General features: G+C 32.6%; 1 protein-coding gene across 1 annotated transcript; it reads right to left on the bottom strand.

The window, feature by feature from the left end:
- Window positions 1-6,090: 6,090 nt before the first annotated feature.
- LOC124837376 (Pyridine nucleotide-disulfide oxidoreductase family protein) lies at window positions 6,091-11,639 on the bottom strand. The gene is made up of 14 exons (XM_047312713.2): window positions 11,485-11,639; window positions 11,248-11,381; window positions 11,077-11,181; window positions 10,253-10,366; window positions 10,104-10,157; window positions 9,824-9,940; window positions 9,542-9,651; window positions 9,383-9,456; window positions 8,764-8,825; window positions 8,340-8,538; window positions 8,023-8,083; window positions 7,724-7,791; window positions 6,728-6,870; window positions 6,091-6,586 (listed from the first exon to the last, which is right to left on the bottom strand). Exons 2-14 carry the CDS (start codon window positions 11,371-11,373, stop codon window positions 6,356-6,358), a joined length of 1,464 nt encoding a protein of 487 aa, XP_047168669.2. The 5' UTR covers window positions 11,374-11,381; window positions 11,485-11,639; the 3' UTR covers window positions 6,091-6,355.
- Between the last annotated feature and the right edge of the window lie 1,619 nt (window positions 11,640-13,258).

Below are 13,258 nucleotides of genomic sequence, written 5' to 3'. Positions count from 1 at the left end.
ATGATGTAGAGTTTGAGGATCATAACTCGATGTTTTCTAAAATTGTCTCATGCATATTGAATTGCTCATTTAAATAGTGAGTGTATTAAATATATGTTTAACCTATTATAATGTTGAGTGTAAACAAGAAAATAAAAAATAAGAATAAGTATATGTATTGTGTAGGATGCAAAAATATGAAATTAAAACAAAACACTAAACAATGTATTTAAAGATTTGAAGGTTGAAGACCTATTTATATCTGAAACAGTAAAAAAACAAAGGAATGACAACATCAAAGTAAAAGATGAATATTATGGACATAGATAATTCTAAAGATTAATTACTCCATATTTATTCAAGAATTGAATACTAAAAACTTGATTTTAAAATCAAACACCCTCTAATTCAATTATCAAACAACTATAGTTTTTATGCATCACAAGGGTAAAATGTTTTCATTAAACTATATAACCTAACATGGGCATTAAATTATTAATTAAAAATATATTTTTTATTGAGTGATACATTATTCTTTTAGTAGAAAAACAAAAATAGCAAGCCATGAATGAAAAGTAGGCTGAATCCTCCAATGGGTCCTATTATTGAAAAGAAAAATGAAAATTCTGTGTTGTAGTTGATGGGTCCCAAGAACAGCAATGTGATGGTTTGATTTGAGGGTAGTTCAGTGGTTGAATTTCTGACCTTTTTCCCCCTTCTCTAAACAAAACCATGATGATGGCAATCCTGTGTATAAATCCTAACATAGGATGGTGTTAACTAGTAACAGGAGAGTTTTTGTGCTTGCGGGTTTGTTAGGCCAAGCCCAACTATATCCCCATCACAATCCTATGTTCCATGGTCGTGTCAATTTGTGGGGTCCAGTTTGTCATGCATTTTGCCTACAGTCGTGCCACAGTCATAACTGGATAATAAGATAAGCCTCAGCTTTTTAACTAGCACTTGTGAGGATCCTAATCTCTTTTCTCAGTACTCAACCATAGCATTCGATTTCTGTAGAATATTAGAATAATCAACTGTAACTCGTAATAATCCTCATTCATTCTAACTTTAGCTTTCTATGGAGGCCCTGTTCGAATCTACCAAAGCATGATACCACCTACTTAATACTGAGAGAGCTATGCTTAATTCTTTCCATTTATTTAATTATCTATTTATCCATAAATAATGCACCTACCAATTGTAATAAACAACAAGAAAAAAACTCACCCATTATATCTTTTTCAAAGACAGTGATTTAGTTTGACTGTTACTCCCAGTTGGATAGTCTGTGAAATTTCAAGTTTTGTTTTGCTTTGTTTATTATCAGTAATAGAACTGCCAAGAAGAACAACAAACAGCAAAAAAGCTTGAGAAAAACTACAGCTCCCAAAGAGGGAATTGAATAAAGTTTAACTGAAAAGTATGAAATGGTTGTCATAATCGAACAAAGACTTTGTAGTAAAGGGTAGAAGACAGCATGAATCTTCAAAATAACACTCTCTTGACCCCATCAAGGATTTGATAAAACACAAGTGGAGTCCCAACCTACCTTTTTTCAATTTTATAGTCCTAAATGGACAATCATATTCCTGTATGAACAATGCCACTCTCTGCACATTTGATGCACCAGATCAGAGAAACCAGGCCCCACAATTTCAATTGCTTCCTAAGATGCTCCTTACTCAAATAAGTAACAAGAAAAATTTTAAAAAGTCATACATGTGTGTGCATATGAGTGGGGTTGAATATATCATATCTGCATTATCACAATATATATAATTTAATTACCACTGTGGCTGTAAAAATGCAATGGTAATCTCTAGAGTGAAGCATCTTGATTCCACGTCAATCAGATCACATCCAAAGTTTTCATCATTGGTTCGTGAATGAAAAATGTTGTCAGTAACATCTTAAAACGGGTGCTGTTAGAAGAATGTTAATAATACGCAAAAGTAAGAAAGTCCCATCATGCAAAGGCGTGTGTTCTTTGACGTGTATGGAGTGGCTGGGGCTTCATTGCGCATGGATGTACAGCCATAATAAAAAGACTATGCACCTATAACGCACACAAGTGTTGAAGACGTTCAAAATCCAAAGGTCTTATTTGTGCTAAATGGAATTCCTATTCATCCTTTTACAAGAGAGGAGGGTCATATCATATCAACGTCCTTATAATCTTGTCACCTAGCACAGATGAATTTTGAGATATAATTCGAAAAGCCTGCAGGTAGTAATATATTCCAACTAGCAAGGGGCCCTTTGTATCAAACATGAATTATTCACTCCATGTAGTACTACCTATGAATTTATCACACCATTCACCACTACTCTTGTATTGTAGCGTGAAATCAGGAGATTGGAATTTCACCCATGACCTATTTTTTCCCCTACAACAGTAATTTATGTGCAATCATGATGGTGTGCCAGCAAGAGAAGAATGTGACAAGAGGGTCATAAATACATTGTTCTTTACCAAGGTAAATCTCACATTTCTGTCTCATCATCACAAATCAGCATCACCCTTTTACCTTCAATATAAATAAAATCAAGGTTCGTTATTTGGATGGACGGTGGATATATAGCATAGCATAGCATATATATGCATAGGTACGTAGGGAGGCTAGGAACAAAAATCTGTGTGTTGGAACATATATTCAGTGATTTTGGTGGCTGAGTTTATTTTATTCCTTTGAAACTTTAGTTTAATTTCATTAACTTAGCTTTATTAATCGGGTAGAGCGGTAGGAGTGTACCGTGACACCGTACAATAACAGAATCTAAGCCTCTTTGGTTCAAAGAAAGTGAAAATATCAAGGATTGTGGTAGTGGTTTAGAAGAGTACAAGTCTAAACAAAAAACAAGAGGGTAATATAGAAAAAGAAAACTTTATATAAGGTGAAGGAATATCTTCAACTATTATATCGAATACATAATATAATCTGTTTGTTTTTTTTGGAAACCACTGTAGCTTTTATGTAAAATATGAATTCTTTAAAGTTGGTTGTTCTTTTTTTCTTTTAACTTATGATTTTTGTCTTTAAAATTAAGTTAAATAAGAATTTTTGAAATTAACACTATATTCACGTTTACATAAATTATTTGAATGTAACTTGATGGTATTTATAATGAATTCATTTTGTGACGTTGATGTTTTGAATTGTATAAATAAGTAAATATATGATTATATTTATATTTTTAAAGTACGAAATAATGGTAAAAATAAACAAAGAAGGTAAAAAGTAATTGGTGAATTGAAAAGGATGCCTTAAATAAGAGAAAACACGAAACAACTTACATTAAATACCCATCGCATTTAAGGAACCCTGTAATTGTGTTGTTGTTCCGAATCTTGAAAATGAGTTGTGAGCTACATATTATGTGTAACATGAACCATTATATAAACAAATATATGATTATATGTCAAACTATCTCGATTTTCGTTATTTAAGTGATATTGCCGTATATGTTTATATTTATAGTAAGGAGTAATAATCCTCAAACTACTTCTTATCGTCTCAATAACATTTACCGATTAAAAAATATTTATGATAAATCATTTTCCTTTTTATTATAGTAATAAATAATTGGAAGATAACATAAATATTAATAAATAAAATCACATTTTTTAAAACTAATTAAGTTCCTTTTTTTAGCGTAATTCTTATCCTCTCTTTTTTCTATTTCCTAACAGGCAGACGTATCGTAGAGATGATCGCATCCACTAATACCGGTTGTGCTGAAAAGAGAGCTTCAGTGGGAAAAATGACAATAAGTCTGGGACGTATGCACACGACACATCAAATGAGTCATCACAACACACCTATTTTCTCACATAGGATCTAGCTTCTACACTGGTCTTGTCTCGAAAACAAATGGAATCAAACTAAGATTTATGAAAAAGTTAAACAAATTAGCAGTTCATCAAAATTAAAATTATAAAAAAAATGTTCAGATTTTAAAAAGTTACTGTGTTGCTAGGTTGTGTTTGAAAACCTGTTTAAGAGATAAGAATTTTTTGGTTATGATGTTTTTCTACAATTGATTGAAAACTTTTTCTTTCTTTAATGGAAGTCACGTGTTTCCATTTATACTTTTATTTTATTTCGTTAAATTTTAGTTACACCTGGTTGACTCATTAGACTCTACACGTTTAACTTTTTACTTTTAGCAAATATATTTTTATTATAAATTAAATAAAAAATTAAAAAAATCATTTTTAAAATCGGATTCTAAACTAAATTTAGAAACGCATGTTAAGGTCAGGTGGAATATAATGAATTTCAGCACATAATACTTAAGTACCTCTTCCAATTAAATCAATTTTAATATATAATTCAACTCATCGTTACCCATTAAAGTAATTTTATCTAACTATACAATGTTTAGTTAATTCGCTACTTAACTCGATCAAAGTAGTTTGAGACTTGAGTTTGATTTCTTTTTTTTTTGTTAATTTAAATTAAACTAACTAATATATTTTAGGTTTTGCAAAGTATGAAATTAGGGTAAGATAGCTTTATGACCAAGTTAACAGAGTTAATTGTTTTCCTTTTTTTTATCTCTACCTTAAAAATGTATTTTGAAAAGTCTTGAAATTGAACATGTAACAAGTTTGATTTAAGCTAGAATAATGTAAAAAAAAATCTTGTTGATGGATAAAAATAATATTTGCTAGATAAAAATCTTGATCAAGTACTTAAAATGCATGAACAAGTCAATATTAGCAGTTGTATAAAACTTGTGAAATATATATAATGTAAAAATTGACATACACATTACATATGAAACTCTTGGTCTAACAATTAATTATGCATTATAGACATGTGTTCAAGTCTTCCCAGCAGGTCACTAATTTAGTAAAAAAAATTACTTTGAATAAAATAGCTCAGTAGATATCTGATTCATATTAGTGTGGTAGTCTAACAAATAGTTCAAATTAAATTTTAAATCGACCACATAGTTTTGAAGCTTAGAAAGTTATAGAAGTCATACGTGATGATGCCAGAAAGTGAAATATTTCTATATTTCATTAGTTAATCACAGACCCAATTTTAACCAATTTGGGTATAACAGCAATTCTACTACTCTCAATTGGGAAGCAACATCCACCATTATTATAAGCCATTTTTCATTCAAAGCCAAAGAATATTTGAAAAGCATTGAATGACACATAATGATGTGATTGTGGAGTGTGGAAGACTTTGAGCATTCTGTATTGGAAGACTTTGAGACGACTTGAGCAGTGAGTTGAACGTATAAAGAAATTGTAGCAAGTGCTAATTTGACTTTTGAGACAAATGACATGCGCAGAAGCAAATGGCTACGGCTGCTACCCTTCAAACCACACTAATGTCTTTATAATAAACCCAAAATGGAAAGAGTGAAGATTTTGATTTGCAGGTGGAATTAATCATTTTTTCTAGTTTAAAAAATTCTGATGTTTGACATAATAAGCTATATTGAAAGCAATGTTTCTTTTTCTATTTAACCTCACATTACAGAAGACATGCCTATTAAATTCTTAGTCTTACTGAGGGAATCATCAGAAAAATATGAGTATCAGTAAGACATCCTATTCTAGAAACCCCGTTTCAGAGAGCTTCATGAAATGCATCAACATATTGCAGTTCAAACGTGTTAAATAGGGAAATTAAATTTTGTATTATTGTCTTACATAAGAAGTCAAATGTTGCAGAAAATCAAAGATGTGTGCAGAGCAATTATTTAAATCTGCAATAGACCATTTGAAGATGGCCTACTCCAGTTTGTTTGAAGTTCAAATTTCCTCTTTCTAACAATACCTTTATAATGGTCCAGACAGTAATTTAATTTTACAATTTTTATATATTCTTTAAAAAAACTATTATCAGTTATAAGAAATCCTAACTTATTCCACTCAGTTCTGAGATCAAATGTTAGCTATGGCACATTATCAACCAGAAGAAAACATTATTTTTCACCTTTTTATTCGCTCATTAGCTCAACATTTAGTATGAACTGTTTTCTAAATTTAATAAAACAGTTATGGATTGTCTTCATATTTAATACCCAATTCTCATAAATTATGTTTATTACAAGTATTATAACTTGTACAATGCAAATAAGATATTTAAATCACAGTAAACAGACGTATATAAAGAATTGAGTGTTCCAGTAAGACAATAACCATACAATTACCACCTATCAACAGGTTAGCATGGTTTGTGTTCAAAGGGATTTCACCATTTTACGAAATGATTGAGGGCATTACAACAGACACAGAGAATGACTTCACCGACAAGTGTATAGTTTCTTCGTGTATTTACTGTCCTTGGGGTACGAAAAGATGTTTATCAAGCTTAAAATAATGAAGTATCATGAAATTATTGATTCCTTATGAGATAGCTTTATACAGTTTATCCCAGGTGGCAAGTTTTTCCCTAGGCTTGTTCCTTAAACTTCCAAGCCTCCTCTCTTCAGAGTCTATCTTTTCCCAATCACTGAATGAAACTATTCTTACATTTCTGTCATGCAGAAGCTGGAGAAGTCCGACCCTGCCTGGTTTTTCCAGGGCTGATGATGGAATCAACCCTCCTTTTTCAAGGTCTTCGGATATGCTCGAAACCTATCAAGTCAAAATGAGCAGAAAATACAAAACTTACATTAGTAATTTATTGCACAAGTGTAACAATTAACAAGGCTTGCTACTTCTGTCAGTTTAACTGGTATGGGAATAATATGTATGATAGAAAAGCGAGATACATACAGTTTCTTCTGCACAATACAAGTTTGTGGCAATAATGCCAGTTGGTCCTCTCTTCAACCAGCCACATACATACAAGCCCTTTTCAGGGACTGTAGGATCTGAAGGGTCACTCAACACTCTACCTCTATCATTTGGAACTATACCTGAAAGGTAGCCATCATATATACACGACTATGAGCTCCCGTCAGATAACACGTTTACATACATCTACACATCATGTTTCTTGGCATGCCAGAAAAAAGTTCCATCTAAATGTTTTTATAAAACAGAAGAGAGGAAACACAAAGCAGGAAAGTTGGGAATCTGCCAAAACCCTAAACCTATAGCTACAATGAGAAGAATGTAAAAAACAAAAATAAATAAAAATACATCAACACAAGAGCAACAATCCATTTACTGCACCTGGCTAGGAACACCCGTCAAAAACAAAACTAGACAAGTGAAACACAATAGTGCAATTAGCATGAGTTAAGCCATCCAAGCCAAGTACTGTTTTATTTGTCATTTAAAATCCTCTGATACGGATAAATCTGACATGACCACGAGGAATCCAACAACTACTGAAAGAAATCCTGCTATTATCAATTAAAGTCACATTTCCTGTGACCAATACTACTGAACAAAGTCATGCCATGAAAAACCAAGAAAATATACACTGAAGACTATTTTCAGGAGAGTGTAAACTTCTTATAAGACTAGGAATAAAAAAATATTGTAAATGCTATTTGTTTTCATTTCATTTACCAATTGAAACCACAGGATCAACAAAATTACATCACTTGTTTCCAGCCCTTTGGGGCAGTTTGGTATGAGAAAATGTTTCTATTACATTTTTTGTTTTCGCCTTCAAAAGCAAGCTGAATTTTTCTAGAATTAGTCATATTTTTAAACAAACACAGTTTTAAACGTGGCTACTACACCAAAGAATATGTAACATCGATTAACAAAAATTTGGATGAGAACTGAATTGATTGAGAGCGTCGATTACTCATTCACCTTTCTTGTGATCAAAAGGTAAGCCATCAACCGGTACTGATTTGTAACCAATGCTCTTAAGTACCATCCTACAAAAAGCCAACCAGTTGCACCATACTATTACTCTCAACATTGTGTGACAACAATACATGAATAAAAATCTTGAGAGGCTGTAATCAGTCATTTGAAGAGTATAATAACAATTTCTTTATGATATATATAGATTATAAAAAAAAATGTGGATCTTTGATTACAATGCTACCAGCAGAAAGGATCTCATGTCAAGCAATGACAATTAGTAATTGTAAATGAGATGATACCCGCATTTTATATCTTCAAACTCTCCAGTACCAATAGCAATCTGTTTTCCGTGGCTAACACCTGCAATACTTAACTGAATCAGACATCATAAGTAATTCATTGCACGATAGACTACTATGGACTTAAATGTACTAGAATATAGCAAAGCTTCAAAAATGGCTTATATTAAGCATTATAGGAAAGCCCAGTACTGTACATATTTGCAGTTGTATAAGAAATTATGACAATTTAAAACTTTATAAATTACAATGTCGCCAATATTGTAAAGCTCTAACTTCAAAGTAAAAAAGAAAATATTTGGACAAACAAAAATTACCCTGAAGAACTGTCTTCTCAAAGTGCACGCCAGAAACATGGCCAGCTCTCTCTTTCGACTCCTGAAAATCATTTGGCTTACGGAAGAAGACAAAACGGAGTTCACGCTGATTCAAACCTATGTGTTTAGGTTTTGATCTAGCAGCCTTAGATAGCAACTCGTGAACTCTTCTCTGTATTCGGTTACTCTTAAGTTCTTCCTTTGCCAAGTGACAGCATCAACACGGATATAAGATAACATCAGTGAAAAGGAATCAACCTTTATTTATTATCAAATACAAATATTAATGTTCTTAATTTAGATAAGAAAAACAAGAATTTAAAAAAACATAGTGTACTTAGGAAATCCTAGTATTCTATGCTTTTGGGTGAAGATGATTGAAAACAGTGATTGACGAACTAAAAGTAGATTCATCTAATTATACCTCATCCAGTGGGGTTAAAAGTAGATCAGATTCCTGAATGAAAATATCAACATTATGAATACCTGTAAAATAGACCTTAAAGCTTCAGTTAGCATCATGTGTGAGACATAAATAGCATGTTACTCGTAGTATATGACAATTAACAAATAAGTAGGAAGTAATCAGAACTAATACAGATTAAGATAAGAAACCAATTATAACATGTCAGATTGTAAGACAAAAGCCATGATAAGGGCTCCAATTCATTTCAGACTTAGTCCTTGGGTTGTAGGGTTTGTAATCAAAGGCCTATGAGTAACTAGAAACAGGTACTCTTAAGTAAGAATCACTCGTAAATATTTGGAAGAAATCAGTAAGAGACTGAATTCATCGAAATCAATGGAAAGTAGAAAGCGGACAAGCAAAGTAATTACTAGGGATACAAATTAAGAAAGTATAAGTTTACAAAGGAAACTTTGAAGTCTAAAGTGTTAGGTAGTACATCGTATAGCGGAGGCATACCCCTTTCTCAAACAGTTCCATTGAAAAAAGCCAAAACCAAATCAAAGTATCAAACAAATGTGTACAAGAAAACCACATCGCTAAACTAACTGTGTATAAGAGTTGATGCAGAAGTTACCAAGAATTTCACGCAGTTCTTTTGCAGTACAAGCTGCTTGTGCTGGACCACGTCTTCCAACCAAATAAACCACCCTGCAACATTGCTTATATTACAGACAGGCAACATACGAGGTATCAATAAGACTATCTGATTACTTCAACTAATGCAACTAAAAACCTGATACAGCTCTCCTCTAGGGTAGCCAAAGCATGACTGGCAATATCAGTTGTTGCTAACTCAGTGGTAGGTCGTAAAAGAATCCTTGCAACATCTAAAGCAACATTTCCCTGAAATTAAATAAAACCTTAAATCAAAGTTAAAATTATATCTATATCTTCAGGAAAAATCATTTTCACATCACAAGTATGTTCTTTAGTCTAAACATTCATTACGTTGTCTTTTTTTCTAGAAAGAAATGAATAAATTTTTGGCATGGTAGGACACGATAGGTAAAGGTACCTGACCAAGAATTACAGCTGTATCAGTGCTCTTTAGGTCTGGCTCAAGATTTTGTCCATCTGGGTGCCCATTATACCACCAAACAAACTCCCTAGCAGAATGTATCCCTTTCAAATTCTGAAAGGGAGAAGAATATTAAACATCATTGAAATAGGAGTAACTCAAACTATCATCTAGAATAGCCATCACATAATAAATGAACATTTAAGACATTGCTTATGCCGTTGGAACACACAAAACTCTAGCAAATTCAGGAACAAAAGTAAAAAATCAAGATTACCTCCCCAGGAATACCAAGACTTCTATCACTTTCAGCACCATATGCAAGGACAACCTGCCCAAGTTCATAAACTGATTATTGAAAAGATGGTACAACTGACCAATATCATGTCACCATTATGACAAAAACATCCAGAATCAGAGCCTCACCACATGATACAGCTCGCGTAATTCAGAGAGAGAAATGCTTGATCCAAGGGTCACATTACCAAAAAATGAGCATCGTTCTTGTTGTGCCACCCTTGAAAACTGGTTGATGACAATCTGTTGCAAGTTTTCTGGTAAATTAAGCTCAATGCTGTTACTCTCACCAAAGAAAATAGTGAAGTCCCCAACACCATAAAAATAGAAATAATAAGTTTTGAAATAATTTTTCAAGTAAACATCAAAATTCATCGTTGAAAATTTTGGCAGCTGGAGCAGTAGTTCCTAGCAAAAGCCCCACTCTAGTCCCTAAGAATCACAAATCATAGCCATATAAGTCCACATACACCAGACAAATTAATCCCTCACAAATCATAGCCATCACATATCCAAATTTCTGCAGTGATTAGAATCAAACACTTATGCAATCGGCGTATTGGAACCATTGGAAAAAGATTGAACAGCTTATATTAATTTAGTAAATAGGACTGACACACGTTCAAGATTTGAGTTGTCCATTCTTCATCCAAAAGATCCAACCTACTGACTGTGTGTGAACACATGATTGCACAAATTCGGTTTGATCAGGGACTAGGCGGAAAAGTTTTTTAATTTTAGGAACTACTGTGGCCTGAGGATTTTACTCCATTTCTTTTTTCACTACTACAACACCAAAATATCTAAATAGCCATAGCACAACATAACTAAGAACTTCTTTTTCATCCCCACTCCCTTGTAGCCAAGAAAGATCCCCCTAAAATCACATTTATGAAAAATTCCAGTGCTAGTGAATTTTGAACAAAGGAACGGTGCAAGAAACAAGAGTGGACCTTTGTTTCAGGGTGATCGGGTGCAACACCAGAGCGAACCAACCCAAAAGGTGTGGGCAACCTGTCAACGATATCAACTTGTGCTTGTTGATGCGCCTTCAACATCTACCAAGAACCCATTTGGTTACAGTTATTCATTTTCAACTGAAAGCCTAAAGATTAGGGTTTTACCTTCTCCGCAGTGTAGAAACCAGCAGGGCCACTTCCAACGACACACACCCGCAATGGGTTTGAAGAAATGCCCGAGAAGCTCCTACATAGCCACCTTCTAGCTCGGAAAATTGCGATTTTTTGCATTTTATTATCTGTGGGAGAGAGAGAAAAAACAAAAATGTGGTAAATCCACAAAATGGTGTTTGTTTTTTCTGCAACGAAGGGTTTTCTTCTTGGGAAGGAAATCAGAATCACCTGTGCTGTGTCTCTCACGAACAGAACATCATCGGAGGCGATCCGACTTGAAATGTTTCGGTCTGGATCAGTTTGGTGGAAACATATTTTCGGCTCAAATCTAGGCCTGACAAATCCAATTGAACTGGGCCTAATTATAAGATTGGCGGCTGGGTGTTGATCCCTCCACCACCACAGCCTTCTCCCTCCACCTCCCCTTTATTATTTTGCCCCTCAATAAAATTTTATTTTTAGAATTATTATTTTTTAATTTTACTCATTTATAACATATTTCACTGATAACCTACGTAGTTCCTTGTATGAGTAAAATATTTTTCTGCAAAGCTCAGTGATCGTGAAAAGAATTATCAAGCAATCTTCCTCTTGCTTTCGGTGCAGTGTGTTTGTGGTGTAATGTGCTTGTCGTGGTTCCTCTCCAGGTACGTAGTCATAATCCTTCCAATAATCCTAAACCATAAACCCTAAACCCTTCCAATAATCTTTCCAATAATCCTTTAACCCTAAAACGTAAAATGAAAACGAAGCCTAAACGGATGACATCCTTCAACGGATGTCAACATCCGTTTCGCCTTAAACGGATGTTGACATCCGTTGAAGGATGTCATCCGTTTAAGCTTTTTTTAATTTTATGTTTCTGTTATTATTTTATTAGATATTTTAATATTTTGATTTATTATTTTTGAATATCTTTTTAATGTATTTTAATAATGTATATTTATATTAGTTTATATTTAAATATTAAAATATTAAAATAATAAAATAATAAAAATAAAAAATTTTAACTTTAAGGATATAATTGGAATTAAAGATAATTGGGGAGGTAGAGGGAGAAGGCTGTGGAGGTGGAGGGTGCAACACCCTTGGCGGCTCCTTTGGGGCCTTTTGTTCTTGCCCTACAATTTCTTTCTGCACCCCGAATTTTCAACGTGACCATAAAAATAGACTTCAAGATTATTTATTTTGGAAATTTTCTAGAACAAGTTTCTTAAAATTTTCGGAATACAATTTCTGAATTTTTGGTACAAGATTAATGGAATAGGATTTAGAACTTATAAAATGTTTTCTACAACAAGTTTTTTTTTAAAAAAATTGGATCTCTTAAATAAGTTTTCTGAAATGTATATAATACTTTCTGAAACCATTTTTCAGAATGATTTTTCCAAAACCATTTTTTTAATACACATAAAATATGTTATAAAAAAAGCTTTCCAGAATAAGCTTTGTCAGCAACTCTTTCTCTTCTCCTCCTCTTCTTCTTCTACCTATTTGCAATAGAACAGCGATGATTAGGTACAAGTAAATAAGAATATTTTAATATTTTTCTATTTTATATAAAAGTGCACTTAATAATAATAGGGTGCAAGAAGTAAAAGCATTTCTTTAGACACCTTTATTTTCGTAACATTTACTAATTTATTCAGGATTATCTAAATTGATAAAAAAAAACATATTTATTCTTGACTTTATGATAAACAATAGTAAAGAAGAAAAAATTAGTTTAACTTAAATATGATAAATTTAATTAAAAAATTAGGTAAAAATTTCAGAAATGATTGTGAAACACTTCCTTTAAAAAATAATAATTTTATTAAGTATCACGACATAATGCTAAATAGGAAAGATACGTATTTTTATTCAGTATAATTATCAGTTGTATGACTATTTTTATAACGAATTCTTAATTCGACAAAATAATGTTTTGTTCTTTAAAAACTTCACTGTAAATTGTTGCTTCAATGACGTCAAGTTTTTGGCAACATGCAACGAAACTAAC

Source organism: Vigna umbellata, chromosome 1, assembly GCF_029865625.1.
Source record: "Vigna umbellata cultivar VRB3 chromosome 1, Vumbellata_1.0, whole genome shotgun sequence".
NCBI classification, from domain to species: Eukaryota; Viridiplantae; Streptophyta; class Magnoliopsida; order Fabales; family Fabaceae; genus Vigna; species Vigna umbellata.
Note: the sequence above shows the minus strand (reverse complement) of the source record. Positions and strands in the feature narration are given on the sequence as shown.

Excerpts from the sequence above, each read along its gene's own strand:
- LOC124837376 (XM_047312713.2), bottom strand. The coding sequence starts at position 11,373 with ATGCAAAAAATCGCAATTTTCCGAGCTAGAAGGTGGCTATGTAGGAGC. Across the intron at positions 10,367-11,076 it reads CCGATCACCCTGAAACAAAG|ATTGTCATCAACCAGTTTTC; the intron begins GTCCACTCTTGT and ends AACTTGCAACAG. Across the intron at positions 8,084-8,339 it reads TGAGAAGACAGTTCTTCAGG|GTGTTAGCCACGGAAAACAG; the intron begins GTAATTTTTGTT and ends TAAGTATTGCAG.